The 25,056-nt window shown below is 59.4% G+C and overlaps 1 protein-coding gene across 2 annotated transcripts in view; it reads right to left on the bottom strand.

Annotated features, from left to right (window-relative positions):
• The window catches only part of CCDC136 (coiled-coil domain containing 136), a 36,695-nt gene extending 11,992 nt beyond the window's left edge, over positions 1–24,703 (bottom strand). For both annotated transcript variants that reach the window (XM_030582724.1, XM_030582633.1), the window contains exons 1-3: positions 24,628–24,703; positions 20,298–20,501; positions 19,113–19,187 (exon numbers count right to left, since the gene is read on the bottom strand). In XM_030582724.1, coding sequence (XP_030438584.1) covers positions 19,113–19,187; positions 20,298–20,501; positions 24,628–24,664 — 316 coding nt within the window. In that variant the 5' untranslated portion in view covers positions 24,665–24,703. The remainder of the gene's footprint in view (positions 1–19,112; positions 19,188–20,297; positions 20,502–24,627) is intronic.
• Positions 24,704–25,056: the final 353 nt, after the last annotated feature.

A 25,056-nucleotide genomic window follows, 5' to 3' on the forward strand; every position in this document is an offset into this window, starting at 1 on the left:
CACGGGCTACAGGCCCCAGTGCAGCATGGTCCCCACGGGCTACAGCAGCACAGCCCCCATGGGCTACAGGCCCTAGCGCAGCACGGTCCTCCTGGGCACGGCATGGCCCCCATGGGCTACAGCGACACAGCCCCCATTGGCTACAGGCCCCAGTGCGGCATGGCCCCCATGGGCACGGCATGGCCCCACGGGCTACAGGCCCCAGCATGGCACAGTCCCGCTGGGCACGGCACGGCCCCCACGGGCTACAGGCCCCAGCGCGGCACAGTCCCCCTGGGCACGGCACGGCCCCCACGGGCTACAGCGGCACAGCCCCTATGGGCTACAGGCCTCAGTGCGGCACGGCCTCCATAGGCTACAGCGGCATGGCCCCCGTGGCTACAGGCCCCAGTGCGACACGGCCCCGTGGGCTACAGGCCCCAGTGCGGCATGGCCCCCATGGGCTATAAGCCCAGCGTGACATGGCCCCCATGGGCTACAGCGGCATGGCCACCATGGGCTACAAGCCCCAGTGTGGCATGGCCCCCATGGGCTACAGCGGCACGGCCCCATGGGCTACAGGCTCCAGTGCGGCACAGCCCCATGGGCACGGCACGGCCCCCATGGGTTACAGGCCCCAGCACGGCACGGTCTCCCTGGGCATGGCATGGCCCCCACGGGCTACAGTGACACAGCCCCTGTTGGCTACAAGTCCCAGTGTGGCATGGCCCCCATGGGCTATAGGTCCCAGTGCGGCACAGTCCCCCTGGGCATGGCACGGCCCCACAGGCTACAGGCCCCAGCGCGGCATGGTCCCGCTGGCCACGGCACGGCCCCCACGGGCTACAGGCCCCAGCGCGGCACAGTCCCCCTGTGCACGGCACGGCCCCCACAGGCTACAGTGGCACGGCCCCCATCGGCTACAAGCCCCAGTGCGGAACGGCCCCCATGGGCTACAAGCCCCAGTGTGGCACGGCCCCCACGGGCTACAGGCCCAGCGCAGCACGGTCCTCCTGGGCATGGCATGGCCCCCATGGGCTACAGTGACACAGTCCCCATTGGCTACAAGCCCCAATGCTGTACGGCCCCCACGGGCTACAGGCCCCAGTGCGGCACGGCCTCCATGGGCATGGCATGGCCCCCACAGGCCTCAGCAACACAGCCCCCATTGGCTACAAGTCCCAGTGCGGCATGGCCCCCACAGGCTACAGGCCCCAATGCGGCACAGTCCCGCTGGGCACGGCACGGCCTCCATGGGCTACAGGCCCCAGCCGGCACGGCCCCCATGGGCTACAGCGGCATGGCCCCATGGGCTACAGGTCCCAGTGCAGCATGGCCCCCGTGGGCTACAAGCCCCAGCATGGCACGGCCCCCATGGGCTACAGCGGCACGGCTCCCATGGGCTACAAGTCCCAGTGTGGCACAGCCCCCACGGGCTATAGCGGCATGGGGCCATGGGCTACAGGCCTCAGCATGGCATGGTCCCCTGGGCACGGCATGGCCCCCACGGGCTACAGCGACACAGCCCCCATTGGCTACAAGCCCCAGTGTGGCATAGCCCCCATGGGCTACAGGCCCCAGCGCGGCACTGTCCCCCTGGGCACGGCACGGCCCCCACGGGCTACAGCAGCACGGCTCCCATGGGCTACAGGCCCCAGTGCGGCACGGCCCCCATGGGCTACGAGCCCCAGCGTGGCACGGCCCCCATGGGCTACAGCGGCATGGCTCCCATGGGCTACAAGCCCCAGCACGGCACGGCCCCCATGGGCTACAGACTCCAGTGCGGGACGGCCCCAATGGGCTGTAAGCCCCAGCGTGGTACGGCCCCCATGGGCTACAGGCCCCAGCGCGGCATGGTCTCCCTGGGCATGGCATGGCCCCCACGAGCTACAGTGACACAGCCCCCATTGGCTACAAGCCCCAGTGCGGCATAGCCTCCATGGGCTATAAGCCCCAGTGCGGCACGGCCCCCATGGGCTACAGGCCCCATCGCAGCACGGTCCCGCTGGGCATGGCACAGCCCCCACGGCTACAGGCCCCAGTGCAGCATGGCCCCACGGGCTACAGCGGCACAGCCCCATGGGCTACAGCAGTAGAGCCCATGGGCTACAAGTCCCAGCACGGCACGGCCCCCATGGGCTACGGGCCCCAGCACAGCACGGCCCCTATGAGCTACAAGCCCCAGCACGGCACGGCCCCCATGGGCTACAGGCCCCCACCTGGTGCCCCATGCAGCTTCTCACAGACTCTCAGGTCAGCAGGGACCATCTAGTCAGCCCCTCAAGCCCCGCTCCTCACTGGGCTCCCCTGGGCTGAGTCATTGAGCTCCCCAAATCTTCATTCATTGACTTCAAGCTACGGAGAATCCACCATTGACTGCAGTTCACCCCAGCCAGTGCCCTGTGCCCCGTGCTGCACGGGGCCAGTTCTACGACACACACAACCTGCTGACTCCTGGTGTGACCTGGGGCAAGTCTGATCCCTGGAACCCTAGAGGGTTTGAATCCTGGCCCCCCACCCAGGGCAGCAGGGCATTGTCTCTGGCAGGCCCCGAGGATGGGAGGCAGGGGCTTGCTTAGATCATCAGAGCCCAAGTGTGTTCAGGTGAGAAGTTGGGTGATAAAGATGGGATGCTGGCAGGCCAGGTGCCAGCGCATGCCAGAGTCCCCTTGTCTCAGCTGAACAGCGACAAGCTCGGTACTAGAATTGTCAGAATGTGTTGAGTGTTTAACCTTGATGGTGGGTTGTGAGTTGCTGCCGAGATTAAGCCCACCTGTAACATCTGTGTCCCATATTGTATGGCAATATTTGAGCAGTTGTGTTGTGAGCCTCGGAGACTATAAATCATCAGCCAGGAGAGAGACATTAACTCGTGGGAAGGGCTGAGCTCCAGCAGAAGTTGTCATGCCCTGCCCAGGAGGAAAGGTCCATCGATACCAGACGGACTGTTGTGGGATGAGAATTTCCCTACACACCAACATCAAGAGGACAAAAGTCTTTTGTTGTTCTGCTCTCCTCCCAGTGGAGAGCAGTCAGGAAGTGGACTCCTCCCATCAGCTGAGTTTGCAGCTCAGAGCACATGGCCGGAAGGGGACAAAAACCCCAAGCCAAAAGGAGCTGGTATATCTCTATGATGCTTGGACTCTGGTGGGGGGACAATGTTTTGTAGGCATAAGCAAGAGATCCTCAGTGCTTAGCCTGGGTTAACCCTGAAGGACGTACAGAGCTTGCGTATTACAGAAACTTCTAGTACTTTGTGAAACTTAAGCCTGGAACTCATTTGTGTATCTATGGTTACCTGCTGTAACCTGCTACATAACTCTTGGGTTTCCTGTCCCATCTTTAGGTAGTTTATTATAAGATTGGCAACAAGCCTTGTCTTTGGTGTGAGATCTAAGGTGGGAATGACCTGGAGTAATTGACTAGTCCTTTGGGACTGGCAGTAACCTGAATATTGCTCTGATTCTTGGTGCAAGGGACCATCAATCAGAAAGGCAGGCTCCCCTGGGTGGCAAGACAGATCGGAGCACCCGAAGGGACTGTCTGGGACTCCATGGTAAGGCTGAGGAGTTTACGCTTGATAATTGGTTGGTGAAATCGAAGTACAGAATTCACAGCCATTTGGGGTTTGTGCCCCAGTTCCTAAGAGTTTGCTCTGAGGTTGCCAAGTATCACGAGGTAGCCATGGTACTCTGCAGCCACAAAAACAAGGAGGAGTCCGGTGGCACCTTACAGACTAACAGATTTATTGGGGCATAAACTTTTGTGGGTACAAAATAAACACTTGGGGTTTTTTACCCACGAAAGCTTATGCCCCAATAAATCTGTTTGTCTTTAAGGTGCCACCGGACTCCTCACTGGCTTTTTGCCCTGAGGTTGGGATTCACGCTCCTGAGTCACGGCAGGCAGCGTTACACAAAGTAATCATGTTGTCATGGCCTTAGACTTTGGTAAGGTGTTGGACTTGGTACCCGTGACAAAGTGGGGTTTTATCCAGCTTGCTATGTTGCATGTGAGTCTTACTGTCCTATATTAATACTGTGTGTGCCTTAGTTTTCCTGGAACTAGGGGTGGGATTTTGCTGAGGCCCTCAGGGCAGGTGAGGCTGCCAGCTATTTGCGTCTATGTAATCTGAGACCCAGGAGGTGATCCCAGGTGACCCCTTTGGCCAGGGAAGCGAGGCAAAGAGAAGGAGGAGGGGCATGATGGGGGTGTCGGAGGTCGGGTCAGGTGGCTGGAGGCTGGCAGTCTGCGTGAGGGGACTGGAAGAGGGGGAATCCAGGGCATCTGGCCCAGGATTCCCAAGATGGACTTGGCTGAAAGTCACTGATGTCTGTAATAGCAAGCTCTGGTCTACACTGTGGTCCTGTTGACGAATAAACCTTCTGTTTTACGCTGGCTGAGAGTCACGTCTGACTGCGGAGTTGGGGGGCAGGGCCCTCTGGTTCCCCAGGAGCCCGCCTGGGCAGACTCGCTGGGGGAAGCGCCCGGTGTGGACGGGGATGCTGAATGCTCCGAGGCCAGACCCAGAAAGGGCGAAGCTGTGTGAGCTTCCTGCCCTGGAGCCAGTCTGCTCACAGAGAGGAGGCTCCCCCAAAGTCCTGACTGGCTTCATATGGAGCAGTTCCAGAGCATCGCCCAGGGTCTCCATGACAGTACCTCGGGCCATTTTCATTAAGATACAACAGCGATATAAAATTAACCTGGCACACGTTCAACGGATAAAAGCCGGCTCACTGATAGGACTGAAAAATATAACCAAATTGGGGACTCCTGGCTGAGCGGGTATGTTTCTAGTGGGGTCCGCAGGGATCGGTTCTGGGCCATTAGCTTTTTTATCAAGGTCCTGGAAGAAAAGATGGACTTGTCACTGGTAGTTTGCAGGTGACACACAGCCGGGGAGAGCAGTAAAATGGAATCAAAGGACAGGTCCACTGGATCAGCAACAATCTGGATTGCCTTGGTAAGCTGGGCACAAGCAAACAAGATGCGTTTAAATATGGCCGAATGTAAGTCACACATCGAGGAACAAACATACAGGCCAGATTTACAGGACAGGGGTGGGGGCAAATGGGAATTGTCGTGTCCGTATTTTTCTGACCCTTTGTTGACAGGTTGTACCAACCCCACACAGGAGAAGCCGAGGGTTAAACGGAACAGCTTTGGGCCCAAGAAGACCATGGTCCGGTGACGTTATGAGGGTAATATATCTCATTGAAAGGTGACAGGGCCAGAAAGTTAATTAACTCACCTCACGGACTGACCTGACCCATGGGTGAACTTAAGAACTGGTTAGCAAGATATGTAAATGAATAGAGCTTTGAAATGCAAGTCTGCATTGTTAGGGTAGAAGGGGAGATGTTTGCTCAGGTCTTGGGATGCCAGCAAACAAGTCTTGTCTATTGCTATAGTTTTAATTCAAAGATCAAAAACGGAATTTAACATTTAAGATGATACTTGAGGTGAACAGTATTATTGGCTATGTGTCCTCTTGAAGGTTGTGGTACCTGTATCTGAAACTGTTTAATGGATAAATTACTCTGTGCTAATTGCCAAGATGTTTGGGAGAAGGAGTTAAGCCTATTGTTTTCTCAGGCCGAAAAGGCTGCTGGAAATGTATAAGAAGCCTGGGACAACGATCCTTCTTCATCTCAGATCTGCTTTGGGTTTCAAGAGCGGGAAACCTTAAGCCACAAGGATTGAGATCCCCAGTCACTGACTGGAGCCCACCCTGAATATGGACATTGGACTATAATCTAGGACTATTTCTAAAGGACTTTGGCTACTACAGCTCACCTCTACTATGCATCTAAACCTCAAGAATTCAATTCAAGTCTGTCTGTATATGATCTTTTAACCAACTGTCTCTCTTTTCTTTTTAAATAAATTTTAGCTTAGTTAATAAGAATTGGCTAAGCATATATTTTGAGTAGATCTTAAGTCATAATTGGACCTGGGTATGTGGCTGATCCTTTGGGATTGGAAGAACCTTTTCTTTTATATGATTAGATAAGATTTTCAGGAATCATCATCATATCTGACAGGTGTGTCTGGATGGAGGCCTGAGGCTGGGCACTTGAAGGGAACTGCATTGTTTAAACTTCTAAGTAACCAGTGGGGTACTATAGAAGCTGTTCTGTGCTGGTTGGTAAATCTAAGGGTTGGAATAACTACCAGCTGTTTGGGATTTATCTGCTCTGTTTTGTTTGCAGTTCACCCTGATTGAGTGACCTCAGCTGGCTCCACGGGCAGCACCGTCACAGGCCCTGTGGAGGGAGCTTTCAAAAGGGAGCAGCTCCGCTCAGGTCGAGGCTCACAGGGGAGGAGAGCAGCCGGAAGCTCCAAGCCACCAGGGTCACGCTCCTAGCTGTGCCGCGGGAAGCCAGTCAGCTGTGGGAACCAAAGGGGACAACCTGCTGTGGCTAGCAGAGACGCCAGAGATTAATCAGAGGGAACTTGAGAGGGACCCCAAATCCCATGCCAAGACGCCACCGGAGGGACTGGAATGAGGGTAGGAAGCGACTCAGGGAACGCGCTTGTGGGTGTTGGGACCTGAATCCTGTGGCAGGATCCACTGTTTCGAAGGGCCCTGGATTGGAACCCTGTGGAGTAGGGGGGGCCCAGATTCTCCTACTTTCCCCCACCACTAGTGACACTACCCCCTGCACTACAGCCCCTTGGCAAATGAGCCTGTGGACTCTCACCATGTCATGGCACACCCCAGAGCGTTGCCATTAGGTAGTGCTGTCAGCCCAGAGCACTCAACTAACCTCTGGAAAACCCCTATGTGTGCCTCAGTTTTCCATATATGCTGCATGGTTACCCAGTGTGGGGAAAGGGACGGTTTGCTCTCAGGGCAGGCTGGATGACATAGGTGTGCATGTCGCCCAGCTCTCTGACCTGGGATGGGCCATTAAAAAGGGCTGGCTGAGGCCACCTCATATCAACGAAGGATCCGACAAGACAAACCCAATGGCCCAGACACTGACACCTGGCAGCCAATGCCCCCATCAGTCCCTGGGGAGTGGCCAAGTCTCCCCCAGCAGGCTGTCTCCATGGGACTCACTGAGCAGAGCTCCCGGGGTGAAACAATGGCTGGAGCTCCAGAGCTTGTCTAGGAGGCGATGAGACTGTGTGGCTGACGCTGGAGGAGAAGTGAGACCCCTTGGGGGGCTGGCCCACCGGAAGGGCTCCTCCTAGAGACCATTCCAAAGCTGGGGGCGAAGCCCTGACCCTGGGGCTCTGTGACAGGACGATTCTATCCTGGGAAACGGAGACTCTGAAGAAGACTGGGGAGGGTCACGGAGACATCAGCGAACACGAGCTCCCACGAGCCGTGGCTAAAAGGGCTAATGCAATACCTGGATACGTAAGCAGGGGCCTCTCAAGTAGCAGGGAGGTTCTGTTACCTCTGTCTTGGGCACTGGTGCAGCCGCTGCTGGGACTCTGTGTCTGGTTCTGGAGCCTGCGGTTCAGGAAGGATAGTGGTAAATTGGAGAGTGGCAAGAGAAGACCCACCAGAAGGATGAAGCAGCCTTCCAATGACAGCCTCAAGGAGCTCCATCTATCCAAAGCGAAGGGGTGACGATCACAGTCCGTAAGTACCCACATGGGGGCAGAATCTGATAACAGAGGCTCTTCTGTCAGCAGACAAACGTCTAAGAAGCTGCAAGCGGCCGGAAGTTGACACTAGCCAAATTCAGGCTGGGAAGAAAGTGTCATTTTTAACAATGAGGGTAACTGACCTTTGGACCAATTCAACAGGGTCGTGGTGGATTCTCCATCACCGACCGTTTCTATATCCAGATTGCATGTTTTTCCACAAGATCTTCCTTCTTTCAAACAGGAATTAATCAGGGGAGTCCTCTGGCCAGGAGATCAGACCAGATCCTCACATCGCTCCCTGTGTCCTTATAATTTCATCATGGGGTTGCGGAAATCACAGAATCCATTACTTCCAGCGATCTCCGTGACTTCAGCCTGAGGTGGTCGGGAGCTGCAGGGTCCCCCACCGCCCACAAAGACAGGGAGCTGCAGGGTCTCCCACCGCCCACAAGGACAGGGAGCTGCAGGGTACCCCCGCTGCCTCCGGTGCCCCCGGAGCTCCAAGCTGCTGTGGGTGGCAGGGAGCCCCTGAGCTCCTGGCCACCGCGGCCACAGGGGAATCCCCAAGCTCCCTGCCATCGCAGACCCCTGGAGCTGTGGGCAGCAGGGATACCCCGCAGCTCCTGGCTGACACGGGAGGTGGGGGAAGCCCCAGCTCCCAGTTCCCACAGAGAGCAGGGGGACCCCCAAAGCTGCGGGTGGCAAGGGGACCCCACAGCCCCCAGCTGCTGCGGGCGGTGTGGGCTCCCGCAGATCCCCATTCTGTCACGGACATTTTTAGTCAAAGTCACGGACAGGTCACAGCTTCTGTGAATTTTTCTTTTTTGTCTGTGACCTGTCCGTGACTTTGACTAAAAATGTCCGTGACAAAATCTTAGCCTTACTTATGATCTACAAATCTCTGCCCCGCAGGGCCCGGGTGAGGTGTCAGTGTGGGGAGGGGGCTAGTCTGAGCAGAGAAGCTTTTTGGTTAAGGTTGTAATGATTCTACACCTAGGCAGGGCTCAGCACACTTGGAAGCAGTGGGGATAACTGCTTCAAAAGCCCTGCCTGTGGGGAGCTAAAGAAGAATCCCTGTCAGTTGCTATAGGGGCTATGAAACACACTTGAGCAGTTCTGATTCCACCGGGGGAGCACAGAGGCTAAGTGTGATCTGTACAGTGCTTAGCTCTGGTGGGAAACCAGCACTTCACCAGCAGAGGCATTGCAGGCCGAGGAGGTTTGAGTTGCTCTGAGAAGGCAGTGCCTGGAGCACTGTTCTCCGTGCTGTGTGGGGTGACCACCCGTGGCCCTGCTCCTTATTTCATGGGATTGTCCCCAATTAGTTCAAAGCTGACTCCAAAGGGATCTCGCGGAACTGGATGAGTGGGCCACAAGATGGCAGATAAAATGAACTGCTGATAAATGCAAGTGATGCCCGTGGAAAACATAACCCTGACTATACAGAACAATAGGCTCTAAATTGGCTGTTACCACTTGTGAGAGATCTTGGCGTTATTATGGAGAGTTTCTGTGAAAAACAGCCATGCAATGTGCAGCGGCAGCCAGAACAGGAACAGAGTGTTAGGAACCATTAGGAAAGGAACAGATAACCCAGAAAATACCCGTAACCCACTGTATAACTCCACGGCACACCCACACCTTGAATCGCGCGTGCAGCTCTGGTGCCCCGTCGCAGAAAAGTCCATTCGAATTGGACAGGGTACAGAGAGGGCAACACAGATTATTAGAGGTCTGGAACAACTTCCAGGTGAGGAGAGATTAAAAAGCCTGGGGCTGTTTGGCTTGGGGAAGAGAGACGGAGAGGGGATGTGACTGAGGGCCATGACGAAGTCAGGCCCGACGGCTGGAAGAGGGCAGTGGAAGGCAGGAGTGTTAGCCCGAGAATGATAAACGCCCTTTTGTCTTCAAGCTGAGAAGGGGTCATCTCAGGTCAATTAGGGACCCAGAGAGCAATTAAGGGCTGCCTGCGACCTTTGCCGCCCCCGCTCCCTCCAGAGGAGAGTGGGGAGTTATCCCCTTTGGTTTGTAGTGGAACTTGTTTCTTTTTTTCCTTCAGTTGGCGGAGGGGCACTGCAGGGGCCTAACTGGAAAATATTGGGAAATACGCCTCCCCCTGTCAAATGGGAGAGTCAACACCGTCCAGAGAGGGGCTGACTTCCTCCTGGTCCCCTGCCACCCGAGGGGGGAGCACTGAACCTGCTGCGGTGGGAGGGAGGAGCCTTGCAACAAGGGCTATAAAATCACGACTGGAGGAAGTGAGTAGGAAAGTGTTATTTACCCCTTCCTAGAACACACGAACCAGGAGTCCCCCAATGAAATTAAGAGGCAGCGGGTTTAAAACACACCTAAGGAAGTATTTCTTCTCACAACGCGCAGTCAACCTGTGGAACTCTTTGCCAGAGGATGGTGTGAAGGCCAAGACTATAACAGGGTTAAAAAAAGAACTAGATAAATTCCTGGAGGACAGGTCCATCAATGGCTATTAGCCAGGATGGGCTGGGATGCAACCCCATGCTCTGGGTGTCCCTAAGCCTCTGTTCACTAGAAGCTGGGACTGGACGACAAGTGGAGATGTGGATCACTCAATAATTGCCCTGTTCTGTTCATTCCCTCTGGGGCACCTGGCATTGGCCACTGTCGGAAGACAGGACACTGGGCTGGATGGACCATTGGGCTGACCCACCATTGCCGTTCTTACGTTCTTGATTTGTCTCTTAGTGCAACTGTCCCTTATTTTCGGCTGTACTGAAAGGCATTAACACTGAATAGAAGGAACCTTTCAAACGTGACATTGATGCTCATGAGAACTGTGTGGTCTCCTTGAGGGCGGCAGACATGTACTCTCCCTGCTAAGGGAGCTGGCGTTCCCCTGAACGTCCCTTCCAAGAACACGCTGTCCCTCGCTTGTTCACATGGCTTTTCCTTTACTTCCATCCCACAAAGGGGATCGCCCCAGCCAGCGCTGTGCCCAGCAAGGACAGACAGGGGGCTGGGAGACCAGGCAGCCCCACGAGAACAGCTCGGACCACATCTGGCTGGGCTGAGCGATGCCTCGGGGGAGGCAGAGGGAGCAGCGGGGCGGGAGCGAGGGGGTGTGACTCAGAGTGAAGGAAAAGGGAAATCGAGGATCAGGAAATCACTCTCTTTCTCTGCATAACGCAGCCACTGGCGTGGTGCGCAAGCGCCCTCCGGAGAATTACTGAGCTGGCCCAGGCTGCCTCGGGGTGCAGGGAGCCCCGTTGCTAGGAAGACCCAACCGCACACGGGACGAGCAGCAAACACACCAGAGAGAATAATTCTGCACTGGCCAAGGGCTGGGCTGCGGGGACCCACCAGGCTGGGGAGGCCTGGCTCACCAGGATTTTAAATCAGACGGGCTGCGAACGCCCAGCGCCCTGTGCCCCGTCCAGTCCCGCAACAGTCAGACTCTTCCTGAGACTGAAAAGCTACAGCGAGGTTTCCCCCCTGCTGGGCAGCAGACAGGTGTGTGTGCTCACGTGCGCGTGTGAACACGTACGTAACAGCCAAAGCCAGTGCTATTCACAGCTCCATCGTGCACGCGCACACACAGCGCTAGGTAACAGTGACGGGCTAGAAATAACAGCAGAGGGGACCCAGGAACCTCGTCCCACCCTGGCAGGGAAGTGGAGCCCAAATCGATTTTTCCTGCAGCCATAGGAGCAGGGGACCCAGCGGGGCTGTGCGGGTCAAACTGATCAGAATAAAAAGGCGCCAGTGAGTGATCAAGCAGGTCCCCCAAATACCACATCACCAATTGTTTTAGGAGTCTGCGGGGTGGGGGGGTGTTTCTCCATCCCACATATTTGTCCCAGTGTGTAACACAGAACAGCCAGACTGGATGAGAGCCAACAAACATCCCTCGAGCCCAGTGTCCTGTCGCTGGCAGTGCCCAGCACCAGCCCAGCAAATATCTGTTGTCATTAATAACGCTGCAGAGTCTTGTTATCCACGGCCAATCCCTGGCTGAAGCTTGGATGAGTTCTTGGCCTCAACAACTTCCTGTGGCAGGGAGTTCCACAGTCCAAAACACAAGCAGCTGAGTGCGTGACCCTGGGCGAGCAGAGCTGTTTTGTGATTGAATTCAAGGGAAACATTCCCCAGACAGAGATGAAAAACCAAACCAAAACAAGGTTCATGCTTTTTAAAAATGAGCCGGGGAGGGAGGGAGGGAGGGGAGGATTAAAGCCGAAAATACAATAAATCAAAGGAAGGGGAAGATCTGAAAGGGAAACGTTATTCTTATACAGACAGATGGGAAACTGAGGCCCAGGGTGGTTCAGGTGATTTGCCCAAGGTCACACAGGGAATCTGTAGCAGAGCTGAGTACAGGCCCCACTCCCAGGGCCATCAAGGCTCCATCTCGGCCAAATGTGTCGCAGGGCTGAGGCTGTGCTCAAAGCAGGGAGCTGTAGAGTAAAGGGTCTTCGGAGCACTGTGATGATCTGTGACGGTTCTTACTGTAGTCTGTGATTGCTGAGTGGGGGGTGTTGGCCTGGGAGGACAGTCTGCACTGGGGGATGGGAGACTAGCTGGAGGGAGGAGACCTGAGCATGTAACGTGAGAAGCCAGGAAGGGGGTAGAGGCCAGGTGACACCTCTGCCCGGGAAGCTGAACAAAGGCTGGGAGAGGAGACGCTGGGAGAGGAGTTTTTCAGGAGGTGGCTGCGGAATGGAGGGAAGTGCAGACAGGGCTCTAATTCCCCAGTGGGGCTGTGGTGCTCCTGGGACCCCAAAATGGACCTAATTGGGGAGGATCCTGTTGTCCGTGCCTGCAAGATCTGTTTTGGACTGTGTTCCTGTCATCTAAATAAACCTTCTGCTTTACTGGCTGGCTGAGAGTCCTGGTGAATGGCAGGAAGCCGGGGGTGCAGGGGCCTGACTTCCCCACACTCCGTGACAAGCACCTTTGCATCACCCTGAGCCTAGATTCCTAGATTCCAGGGCCAGACGGGACCCTTGTGATCACCTCGTCTGAGCGCCCCATAGCAAAGGCCAGAGAACGGCCCTAAAGTAATGCCTGGAGCAGAGCGTTTAGAAAAACATCCCATCTGGATTGAAAAATGGTCAGTGAAGGAAACCCCACCACGAGCCTTAGTAAACGGTCCCAATGGTTAACTGTGGTCACGGTTAGAAACACCCACGTCTTATTTCTAGTCTGAGTTTGTCTGCTTCATCTTCCAGCCTGGGTTGCAGGACACATTTCTCTGCAAGGCTGAAGAGCCTGATAGCAAATATTTGTTCCCCTGGTAGGTACTTACTGACTGAGATCAACTCCCCACTTCAGCTCCACTTTGTGGCGCTCCTTGAGTCTGTCACTATCACAGACCTGACGAAGAGCTCTGGGTAGGGCGACCAGCGTGGAAAACTGGAGCAGTTTTCTTTTGGGGGGTCTAGCTGCGTATATAAGACAAAGTCCCTAATATGAGGATGGTCCCAATAACCCCAGGACGTCCGGTCACCCGAGGTCTGTGTGGGGCGAAAGCTCGTCTCTTGCCAACAGAAGCTAGCCCAGTACAAGACAATATCTTGCCCACCTTGTCCCCTCTATCACTCTAGGGCAAGTTTTCCAATTCAGGGGCTCTCAACCCTTCCAGGCGAGTGGATGCCTTTCAGGAGTCAGACGTGTCTTGTGTACCCCAAGCTTCTCATTTCGTCTGGGTGAAACTGGAGTTGGTACTGACTTCGCCAGTGCTTTGTACGGAGCTTGTTGTAAAACTAGGCCAATATCTAGATGAGTTGATGTACCCATCTCTGCGTGCCCCCAGGGGTGTATAACATAAGAATGGCCCTGTGATGAAGTGGGAATGTTTTTAAGGATTTCTCTGAATACTGTGTGGGTGCCTCAGTGTCCCCTATGCCTTTCTTATGTATCTAGGTGGTGGGATAAGGGTGTGTGATTGTTGCAGAGCCCTAGGCAGGTGTGACGGTGTCTGCACGAGAATGGCCAATGTCCTGTCTCCTGGCAACTGATGGCCTGGGTCCCTTCCCTGCAAAGTTGCCAACTGAAGGTGTTGGAGAACAAAGATATCAGGTGGTCTCCTGGCCGGGGAAAGAGACAAAGACCAGAGGAGGGGCTGGAGGGGGGCAGGTTTAGAGCTGGCTGGGGAAACCGAGCAAGGCCAAGAAACGGGGTCTGTGCTCCCTACCCCACAAGATGGACCCAACTGAGGAGTCCTGTTCTCTGTACCTACAAACTCTGTTAGACCATGCTCCTGTCGTCTAATAAACCTCCTGTTTTACTGGCTGGCTGAGAGTCATGTCTGACTGCAAAGTGGGGGTGCAGGACCCTCTGGCTGCCCCAGGACCGTGCCCGGGCAGACTCACTGTGGGAAGCGCACAGAGAGGAAGAGGATGCTGAATGCTCCAAGGTCAGACCCAGGAAGATGGACGCTGTGTGAGCTTCCTGTTCTGGAGCCATTCTGCTCACAGAGAGGAGACTCCCCCAGAGTCCTGCCTGGCTTCGTGGGGAGCAGTTCCAGAGCATCACCCGGGACTCCGTGACAGGCCCTACTGGGTCAGACCAAAGGTCCATCTAGCCCAGGATCCTGTCATCCGACAGTGGCCAATGCCAGGTGCCCCAGAGGGAATGAACAGAACAGGGAATTATCAAGGGATCCATCCCCCGTCACCCATTCCCAGCTTCTGGCAAACAGTAAACCCAGCTGAGAACCGCTCTTCAGATCCTTTATCAATCTCCTGCTTCTTCTCTGGCCCCTCTCCAATTTCTCAACAGCCTCTTGAATTGTAGACTCCAGAGCAGGACACAGGATTCCCGCTGCGGCCTCACCAGTGCCAAATACAGACGTCATTTATCCTCCCTGCGCCTACTTCTGCATCCAAGGATTGCACGAGCCCTTTGGACAGGGCCTCACTCTGCACCAGGGCGACTTGCCCCTTGAGGGCGGGCGGAGCTGGGTGTGGAGGAACTACTGAGGCACCCCAGGCTGGACCGGGTGATTCCTCTGAAAGGCAGCAAGTGGCTGGAGCAAAGGGCAGGAAGGAAGACGGGCAGAAGACCCTGACACCAGGGGGGTTGGACCCCACGGCCAGGAATCTGGCTCCAGCCAAAGCTGCAAAGGCCCTGGCAGGAGGGCCTGGGGCAGGGTGAATTGGAGACGGCAGGCGTGGGCACACTCCAGCCAGAAGGCCTGAGCTATGGGGTTCCCCTCATCAGGCCGCAGGCAGGGAAAGCGTAGGAGGACTTGAGGGGATGCTCGCACCGGGGTGGCCACCCTGGGACTCTGCGGGGGGAGCTTGCCTGAGGCGTGGGTGAGGCAGGCCCCGGTGGAGTTTGGAAGGAACGAACAGGGCACTGCAGAGCCCACCCTGGCCATGAGGGGGGCCCCTGGACGCAAGGGACCCCACTTTGGCTGTATTGAAATGCACTTGTGCCCAGCAACCCAGCTCGCTCTGTGTATTCCCCGTCCCCCTCCTCCCCTGTCCTTGGGCCCTCTGCAAACTGCCAGGGAGGAATGAATGTTTCCTCCCAGGTCATTAACGAAAGAGCACAGGGCCAGGGGCCGACCGGAAACAGCCCGTCAGCCAGAGCCGTAACTAGGTATTTTTGCACCTGAGGCAAGAATATAAAATTGCGCCCGCCCCCAGGGCCGGCTCTTCAGCGGCAATTCGGCAGCGGGTCCCTCAGTCCCTCTCGGAGAGAAGGGCCTGCTGCTGAATTGCCGCCAAAGAATGAATGAAGTGGCAGAGGCAGAGCCTGTGATTTTGGGAGGTCTAACTCATGACTGTTGACTGCTTGGGCTGGTAATGTTGCTTCCAGGTTGGTCTTCGGTTCCAGTCCAGTTCCAATCCAGAGAGGGGCTCACAGGTTAAGACAGGTGAGAGGTGCTGGATATCAGCAGTGGCACTAGGGATTAGCAAGTGTCCTGAGTATGCTGGGAGTTCAGGTCTGCAGGGCAGGATCAGGGGTGGCAGGTTTGTAGAAATTTTGGTGGTGCCCAGAACCCACCCCCACCCAAACTCCGTCCCCCCACCCATTCAATGCTCTGGGAGGGAGTTTGGTTGAGGGAGGAGGTCTGGGGTGCAGGCTCTAGGCTGGGGCAGGGGATTGGCGTGCAGGCTCTGGGAGGGAGTTTGAGGATGGGAGGGGGTGCAGAGGGAGGGGGTGCAGGCTCTGGGAGGGAGTTTGGGGATGGGAGGGGGTGCAGGGATGAGGGCTGTGGGTTGTGGCTACAGATGAGGGGTTTGGAGTGTGGGGGGCCTCAGAGCGAGAGTTAGGGTGAGGGCTCTGGCTGGGGCTGGGGATGAGGTGTTTGGGGTACTGGAGGGTCTCAGGCACAGGGTTAGGGTGTGGGGGGATGAGGGCTCTGGCTGGGACTGGGGATGGAGTGGGGTGAGACTGGGACTGGTGTTAGGGGTGTTGGAGGGTCTCAGGCAGAGGGTTAGGGTGTGGGGGGATGAGGGCTCTGGCTGGGACTGAGGATGGGGTGGGGTGGGACTGGGACTGGTGTTTGGGGTGCTGGAGGGGCTTGGGCAGATGGTCAGGGTGTGGGGGGATGAGGGCTCTGGCTGGGACTGGGGATGAGGTGTCTGGGGTGCTGGAGGAGCTTGGGCGGGCAGACAGGGTGTGGGGGGATGAGGGCTCTGGCTGGGACTGGGGATGAGGTGTCTGGGGTGCTGGAGGAGCTTGGGCGGGCAGACAGGGTGTGGGGGGATGAGGGCTCTGGCTGGGACTGGGGATGGGGTGGGGTGGGACTGGGACTGGTGTTTGGGGTGCTGGAGGGGCTTGGGCAGACAGTCAGGGTATGGGGGGATGAGGGCTCTGACTGGGACTGGGGATGAGGTGTCTGGGGTGCTGGAGGAGCTTGGGCGGGCAGACAGGGTGTGGGGGGATGAGGGCTCTGGCTGGGACTGGGGATGGGGTGGGGTGAGACTGGGACTGGTGTTTGGGTGTTGGAGGGTCTCAGGCAGAGGATTAGGGTTTGGAGGGATGAGGGCTCTGGCTAGGACTGGGGATGAGGTGTCTGGGGTGCTGGAGGAGCTTGGGCGGGCAGACAGGGTGTGGGGGGATGAGGGCTCTGGCTGGGACTGGGGATGGGGTGGGGTGAGACTGGGACTGGTGTTTGGGGTGCTGGAGGGGCTTGGGCAGACAGTCAGGGTGTGGGGCATGAGGGCTCTGGCTGGGACTGGGGATGAGGTGTTTGGGGTGCTGGAGGGGCTTGGGCAGACAGTCAGGGTGTGGGGGGATGGGGGCTCTGGCTGGGACTGAGGATGGGGTGGGTTGAGACTGGGACTGGTGTTTGGGTGTTGGAGGGTCTCAGGCAGAGGGTTAGGGTGTGGGGGGATGAGGGCTCTGGCTGGGACTGAGGATGGGGTGGGGTGAGACTGGGACTGGTGTTTGGGGTGCTGGAGGGGCTTGGGCAGACGGTCAGGGTGTGGGGGCATGAGGGCTCTGGCTGGGACTGGGGATGAGGCGTCTGGGGTGCTGGAGGGGCTATGGGCTCAGGCAGAGGGTTGAGGATGCGGTGGGGGGGTGAAAGCTCTGACTGGGTGTGTGGGCTCTGGGGTGGGGCAGGGCTGGGGATGAGTTTGGGGTGCAGGCAGGCTGCTCCGGGACAGGGGACAGAGAGGAGGACTCCCTCAGCCGGCAGCAGCGAGCTCTGGGGGAGGAGCCCCCTTTCCCGTCCCCCCCAGCAGCACACTCACCCCCACCACTGTCACTGCATGTGCTCCCAGGGCCCCTCTCAGGTCCAGGAATCTCCCGCGCTTCCCCCGTGGTGGGTGCCAGGGAGTGCTGCGTGCGCCTCCTCCCCTGCTGTTGCCCCTGACTGTAGCCTCACTGGGGGTCAGGGATGGGGCTGCCTCCTTGCCCAGCATGGGGCAGGAGCGGTGACTGCGGGCGGGGAGGCCCCTGTGCTACTGGAGGGTCCCACGGGCAAATGCAAGGGTGTGAGGGGGAAGGGCAGGCTCACAGTCAGTCTGCCCTGGCAATGAGTGAGGGGCGCTAGGACCCTGCGGCAACAGTTGCTGCAGGGGAGAGACAGGGACTCTCTGCTCCAGGCCAGGAAGGGGGGGCAAGGGCCAGGGGACCCTCGGGGGAGGCACTGGGGGGGGGGGGCAGGTAGAGGGGGGAATCACCCGGGTTATAAACATCTCCATGGCAATGGCTTTTTGTTTTTTTCTCTCCGACACTTTCTGCACCCCTGGGCTTTGTGTGCACTTGCCCCACCCTTGTTATAGCTCTGCCGTCAGCGCTGGCCCCCCGTGCACACTTACGGGGGACACCCGAGTCACGGGGGGGGGATTTGTTTTCTTTCGTTAGTGGCCCAGACAAGCTTCTGAGCTCCCCGAGCGCCTCCTGAGGTCTGGGGAAGGGAACCAGAGCGTCCCAGCGAAATACAAGCTGGGCCAGACCGTCCCAGGCATGAGCCCCGGCTGCCTCATCTGGCCCCCCTTGTATTTCGCTTGCCTGCTCCGGTTCCCTTCCCCTGCCCTAGAGACGCGCTCGGGGAAGCCTGAAGGCTTGGCCACCCCAGCAGGGCTCCGCTAAGACGGTCCCTTCGCCCTCTTGTCTCTCGAATTCCCTGGCACGAAGGTGGCTCCCACACGGCGAGCGGGGCGAGCCCTAGCACTTGGACAGCCTTTAACCCATGTAAACCACAGGCACAGATTAGAGCAGCCCCAAGACCTGCCCCAAGTGCTAACTGGCCATCGGGGCCCCCACAAGCCCGAGAAAGGCCCCACAGGCCTGCTGCAGGGGGTGGGGCTGAGCTGGCTGCATGGGGTATTGCCCTTTGCCCCAAACTAGCTGGTATACAACCCCCTGATCTTTCTGGGGCTCTAGGCCCCTATCTTATGAGCGCTTTGTTTAGAGCAGCAGCAGATGGCCTGGCCGTGCCTCTCTTGAGCCCTCTGAGCTGACACCCCAAGGGGGCGCTGCGTGTGCCTGGGAGCAGGGGCCATCTGGGATCCCGGGGCGTGGCCCCAGAGCGGGGAAAGGCCCCATTTCTGGCCCGATGGGGAGCTGGCAAGCAGCCCTGCCCCACGGGTTAAACGATCCTGAAAGAGAACCGCAAAGCCAACGGATCAGCTGGCCAAGCAGTGATGGGCGGCCACTGCTGGGCCGGGGCCTGGCAGCTGCTCGCAGGCACACAGCCACGCGGCCCAGCCGTTCAGGACAGGGAGCGAAGGGGAATCTTGTTTCAAGAGGACAGAAGGAGCGAGAATGGAATTGCCCGAGTTGGAATTTGGCCAAGACGCTGGGATTAACATTGACCTGTCTGTCGAATGAGCCCATTGCCAGCCACGGCACCATCTACTTTCCAGCAGAGTCAGGACACTAAAGAAGGCAAGACACGTGAAAGGCCATTTGCTCAGGGAAGGCCCCAGCCAATATCCCAGTGCTAAATATCCCAGTTTGGGAACACGCACACCATGGCCTGCCAGTAAAGTGACCAGGAAGCAAAGGAAACAGTTTTATCCCCAGCATGGGCAATAAATAACCTGTGGAACTCACTGCTGTGCAAGGGGGGGGGGGCGGGGAGTTACCTTGAAGCCTCTGGATCTGTTTGGTGAAGATCTCGGCCTGCCGGGCGCTGGCCAGTCGCTCGTCCTCCAACAAGCCTGCAGCAGAGAGGGCGAGGTCAGCAGGGAGAGCGCAGAGACCCTGCTCCTGTCCTGCATCCGCCCTGCCATGCTGATCAGAGGAACGGGGCTGCAGGACCCCAGGGCCTCAGCTGGGCCACGGACCACTGTGCACAGGGAGGGACGTCCCTGGGGGACATGAGTCAAGCTGAGCACTCCATGGGGGAGTGGGAGAATTGCCCCCCGCCGCCCTGCGAGCATCTGGAGAGAGGCAGAAGGGACATGGGAAGCACAAGGACAGCTGGAGCTCTGGGCCCCTTGCTGGAGGGGCTGGGAGTCCTGCGTGGACCCCAGCCCGCCCAAGGGAATGGGAAAGCACATGGCACCGAGGGAGCCGTCGCCGTGCATAGAAACCTGTGCAAGCACAAGCCCTCCGTGCCCCTCGGTGCTCACGAGAGATCACAAGACCCCTGGGGCCCCACGCATGGGGACTTGAGAGAACATGACAGAGACCTGGTAAGGCCACACCTGGAGTATTGCATCCAGTTTGGGGCCCCCCATTATAGAAGAGATGTGGGACATATTGGAGAGAGTCCAGCGAAGGGCAACGAAAATGATTGGGGGCTGGGGACTGATGGGGAGAGGCTGAGGGAACTGGGATTGTTTAATCTGCAGAAGAGAAGAATGAGGGGGATTTGATAGCTGCTTTCAACTACCTGAAGGGGGGTTCCAAAGAGGATGGATCTAGACTGTTCTCAGTGGTACCAGATGCCAAAACAAGGAGTAATGGTCTCAAGTTGCAGTAGGGGAGGTTTAGGTTGGATATCAGGAAACACTATTTCACTAGGAGGGTGGTGAAGCACTGGAATGGGTTACCTAGGGAGGTGGTGGAATCTCCTTCCTTAGAGGTTTTTAAGGTCAGGCTTGACAAAGCCCTGGCTGGGATGATTTAGTTGGGGTTGGTCCTGCTTTGAGCAGGGGTTGGACTAGAGACCTCCTGAGATCTATATGATTCTGTGAACATGCACCGTGCCACGGCCCGTGTCAGGAGTTCACAAGAGCTGACGCCCTGTGCACACAAGTCACCTTCCCGTGCTCTCCTGCTCACACGATTTCACGTGGCTCTGAGCCAGCACGTGCTGCCCTTACCCTGTAGCTCCAGCGAGTCGTCCTCATGTTTCACTGCCAGCTCCCGCGTCTCCTCCAGCTCCTCCAGCAGCTGCAACATCTGGGCCCTCACGTCTTCCATCTCCTGGTCCGTCAGGTCCAGCTCTTTCTCGTCCTCTTCCATGGAAGCCGTGTTCCCCACATCCTCCTCCTCTTCTTCCTCCGGGTCTGGGGCATCCACGGCACCTGGCAAGGAACACTGCATGAGCCACCTGCCGCTGGCCTCCAGCCCCCCGCAGTGCACTCACTGCTTGTCCCCCAGGCCACGGCTTCCACCAGTGCCCTCTGCACCAGGGAGCAGCCAGCCCCTGCCATGCCAGCCTGGTGCCAGGCCTGTGAGCCTCGGCAGAGACAAACCTCTGAGCTGTTGCAGCGTGGGGGGGCAAAGGCCACCCTGGCCCGGCTGGAGAAGCGGATTCTGCCCTGATGCATGTGACCCACTGGCGCCACCTGATGGCAGTGGGCGGAACCAGGCCCACAGGCAGCCACACGGATGAAAACGGGGGGTGGTCCCCACCTGAGATCCATCCAGAGCTGACCCCAGTCCTGGGTGCCCCATCCAGCTCTGCCCCCCAGGTCCATCCCGCACCTCTCCTATCTGCCATTACTGCACCCAGAGCCGGGCAATGGTAATGAGGTTCTCACCGACCCATGCAGCCCGGCCCCCCAACAGAGCTCACCCTTCGAGATGCCCACTCGGCCTGGCAGTGGGGCCCACTGGGGGACATTGAGCTCCCCACACCTGTGGACCAGGACACCCCTCTGAGGGCACGAAGCAGGTGTGCCAGCCCCACGCGTTCGGGCAGCCTCCCCCACACTGTCACTCAGACCCAGCCCAGCAGGCACCGTGGGGGGCACGTCTCCGGGCTGGGTCATTCAGCCTCTCGCCCCCACCAGCCTCTTGGCTATTTTTAACACTCATCTATTTTTAGCACGGGGCCCCCGCTGTCAATTACACTCCCGTTCCCATGACAACCGAGAGGAGACCAAAGACATCAGCTGCCAGAACCTGCGGGAATTTCACCTTTGCCACCTACCAGCTGGGCCCCTGGGGGCTGCTTGGACTCCCCCAGAGTGTACTCGGGGTAAGGACACGGGGTTGGGATGCCAGCGCCCCTCACTCCTGACCTACAGCCCCCTGCTAGCCCAGCCCTAGGCTCCCCTTACACAGCTCTACCAATGCACCTCAGTCCTGATCTGCAGCCCCTTACCCCGCTATTCCCCTCTTGGCCAGGCCCTTCACCCCTTGAAATACAAAGCCAAGGGCTGCTGCCCTGCGAGCTGCTGCCCTGTGGAGCATGCTCTGGGGCACTGGGGCCAGACTGCCTGCCCGGGAGACCTGCATGGAAGGGAGAGAGCGGCTGGAGGGAGAGTGAATTAGAAGGAGCCGGGGACGGGGGAGGAGCTGACAGTGAAAGTCACAGAAGGAGGGAGAAGAGGCAGGGCCCAGCCTGGGCGACCAAGCGCTACCTGCCTGCGCCTGCAGACAGCTTGGAGCAATGGGAATCGCCACCAGCCCACCCCAGGGGCACTGACTCTGAAACCTACTGATGGCAGGTACCCGAGCAACCCGCTGGCATGCTCAGGACCAAGTGGGATCTGCTTGCATCTTGGGCGAGTCCGTCCCCTCGTTCTTTTTCAAGCTGACCCTTGGTGCAGAGCTGCTGCCCAGCAAGAGGGAAGTGATGGCAGCAAATAGCCCGAGTCCAGCCCTGAACAGCCCCTGCCCCAGGGGGAATGGGCAGCTCAGAGAGCCGCCAGCCCATGCTGACCCTAGCCAGGACACTGCACTCAAAGGGTAACTCCCCGCACACCCCCATCTGCTGCTGGGCTGCGACAGCTCATATGGGGGGGTGAGTTCAGGGACTGCTCCCTGGCACCCCCAATCTACCTCACCCAAACACACATGTGCTCTGGGGTTCTGCCCCCAGCTCTGGGAGGGGAGTGGTGCCTAGCGGTTAGAGCAGGGGGCCAGGACACCTGGGTTCCGATGCTTTTCCCTGAGTTCGCAGGGGCAGGGGATTCTGAGGCTGAATGTCTGTAATGTGCCTTCATGTGCTCAGATGCCAGGGCAGGACAGAACAGAGCACCATGGTGCCATCCCCTCTACTCGCAGACTGGGGGCATCAGGACTGAGGAGCCAGCCTGTCCCCCCCACTCCAGGGACCAGCGCAGGATCCCCCCCTATAGTCTATTTTTCCAGGGCTCTGACCCCTCAGCTGAGCAGGGGCCCCTCCATGCCCTACACATGGACCCATTCCAGCATCTCCTCTCCCTCCAGGTAGCCCTGGTCACTCTGGGGAGGGGGGAGGCTGCAGGACTGGGACATTCGCTCCCCAGCCCCACGACCCAGAGACAGCTCCTCGTCTGTGTCCACAAGTTAATTACATAACTGGGTCATGTGCCATTCCCGGGGGGGATGCAGCTAATGTGTGTTGAGCTCCCAGAGATGGAGGGGAGTCACCTGGCACAGAGCCTGGCTGCCTGCCCAGGCAGGAGCCCCATCATACACCCCCCGCCCCACTGTAGTCAGCGGGCACCCGGCCTCCATCCTGGGCAGTCAGGACTAGAACCCCAGTCCCTGCACAGCAAGGAGCTGGGCTGCTGCCACTGAAGCTAAAGGAGCGCTCCCTTGGCCAGCCCAAGCAGTGGGCCCTTATCCCCTCGCAGGGGGGAACTGCACAGCTCTCCCCTGACACTGCCAAGCCACGGTGCCCCTAAGTGCCCATCCCCATACTGGCAGGGCAGACCCCTCCAGACGCAGCATCACATCGCCTTGCGTCGTGCTAGGCACCTGGTCCCAGCAAGGCACCCCCAGGTCACTGCAGCCCAGCCCCCGGTCCCAGCAAGGCACCCCCGGGGCCCCACAGCCCAGACAGGCACCCCCCATGTCACTGCAGCCTGGCTCCCGGTCCCAGCCATGCACCTCTGGGGCCCCACAGCCCAGCCAGGCACCCCCCAGGTCACTGCAGCCCAGCTCCCGGTCCCAGCCATGCACCCCCGGGGCCCCACAGCCCAGCCAGGCACCCCCCACGTCACTGCAGCCCGGCCCCCGGTCCCAGTCAGGCACCCCCAGGTCACTGCAGCCCAGCCCCCGGTCCCAGCAAGGCACACCCAGGGCCCCACAGCCCAGCCAGGCACCCCCCACGTCACTGCAGCCCAGCCCCCGGTCCCAGTCAGGCACCCCCAGGTCACCTGGTTACCGCAGCCGAGCAACTCACTCCCATCCCATCCCCTCCATGCACGGTGGGGCACGGGGGGTGGGGTGGAGGGCCCGGCCAGGGAGGCACAGGGGCAGCCCAGCTGCAGGGAGATGGAGAGATGCAGGAGAGAGTGGAGCGGGGGAGCGGGAGGGGCAGCCCAGCAGCGGAGAAATGCAGAGATGGGGGGTGAAGGGTCCGGAGGGGGGGGGGGTGGAGGGATGCGGGGGGGTGGAGGGTCCAGCGGGGGGGAGGATAGAGAGATGCGGGAGGGGCAGCCCAGCAGCGGAGGGATGGAGAGATCGGGGGGTGAAGGGTCCTGGGGCGGAGATGCGGGAGGGGTTGAGGGATGCGGGAGGCGAAGGGTCCGGCGGGGCGGGGGGGGGTGGAGAGATGCGGGAGGACAGGGGCCGGGCGGGAGGGGCAGCCCAGCAGCGGAGGGATGGAAAGATCGGGGGGTGAAGGGTCCTGGGGCGGAGATGCGGGAGGGGTTGAGGGATGCGGGAGGCGAAGGGTCCGGCGGGGCGGGGGGGGTGGAGAGATGCGGGAGGGGTGGGGGTCGGGCGGGAGGGGCAACCCAGCAGCGGAGGGATGGAGAGATGGGGGGGGAGATGCGGGAGGGGTGGAGGAATGCGGGAGGCGAAGGGTCCGGCGGGGCGGGGGGGGGGGTGGAGAGATGCGGGAGGACAGGGGCCGGGCGGGAGGGGCAGCCCAGCAGCGGAGGGATGGAAAGATCGGGGGGTGAAGGGTCCTGGGGCGGAGATGCGGGAGGGGTTGAGGGATGCGGGAGGCGAAGGGTCCGGCGGGGCGGGGGGGGTGGAGAGATGCGGGAGGGGTGGGGGTCGGGCGGGAGGGGCAACCCAGCAGCGGAGGGATGGAGAGATGGGGGGGGAGATGCGGGAGGGGTGGAGGAATGCGGGAGGCGAAGGGTCCGGCGGGGCGGGGGGGGTGGAGAGATGCGGGAGAGGTGGGGGCCAGGCGGGAGGGGCAACCCAGCAGCGGAGGGATGGAGAGATGGGGGGGGGAGATGCGGGAGGGGTGGAGGAATGCGGGGGCTGAAGGGCCCGGCGGGGGGGGGGTGGAGAGATGGAGGGGGCTGCAGCCCCACTGACCTGCCCACTCCTGCCTCCGGCCCGGCTGCTGCGCCATGGCCGCTCCCCGAGCCGCTGTGCGGCCGCGGAGCCGGGGGCGGAGCAGGGTCCCCCCCCCGCTTGGGGGCGGGGCTCCAGCTGGCCCCCGGCGGAGCCGCTGCAGGAGGAAGCCGGGGACAGGACGCTGCGCCCCCGCCGGACACCTAGCCAGGGCTGAGCCCCCCACGAGCCGAGCCGGGCCGAGTCGAGCTGCTCCGCTCCAGCGGGGGGGGGGGCTGACCCCCCCTCCGGGGCCTTTAACTCTTCGCCAGCTGGGCCCTGCCCACGGGCAGCCCTGGAGCCGGGGGGGGGCACGCGAGCCCCGGGCGCGGACAGGGCAGGATCGGGGACCCCCGCCCCGGGATCGCTCACCCCGGGGGAGATGCAACCGCCTCTGGGGTGGGACCCGGC

The sequence above is a fragment of the Gopherus evgoodei genome, chromosome 1 (genome assembly GCF_007399415.2).
Source record: "Gopherus evgoodei ecotype Sinaloan lineage chromosome 1, rGopEvg1_v1.p, whole genome shotgun sequence".
In the NCBI taxonomy this organism is placed as follows: Eukaryota; Metazoa; Chordata; order Testudines; family Testudinidae; genus Gopherus; species Gopherus evgoodei.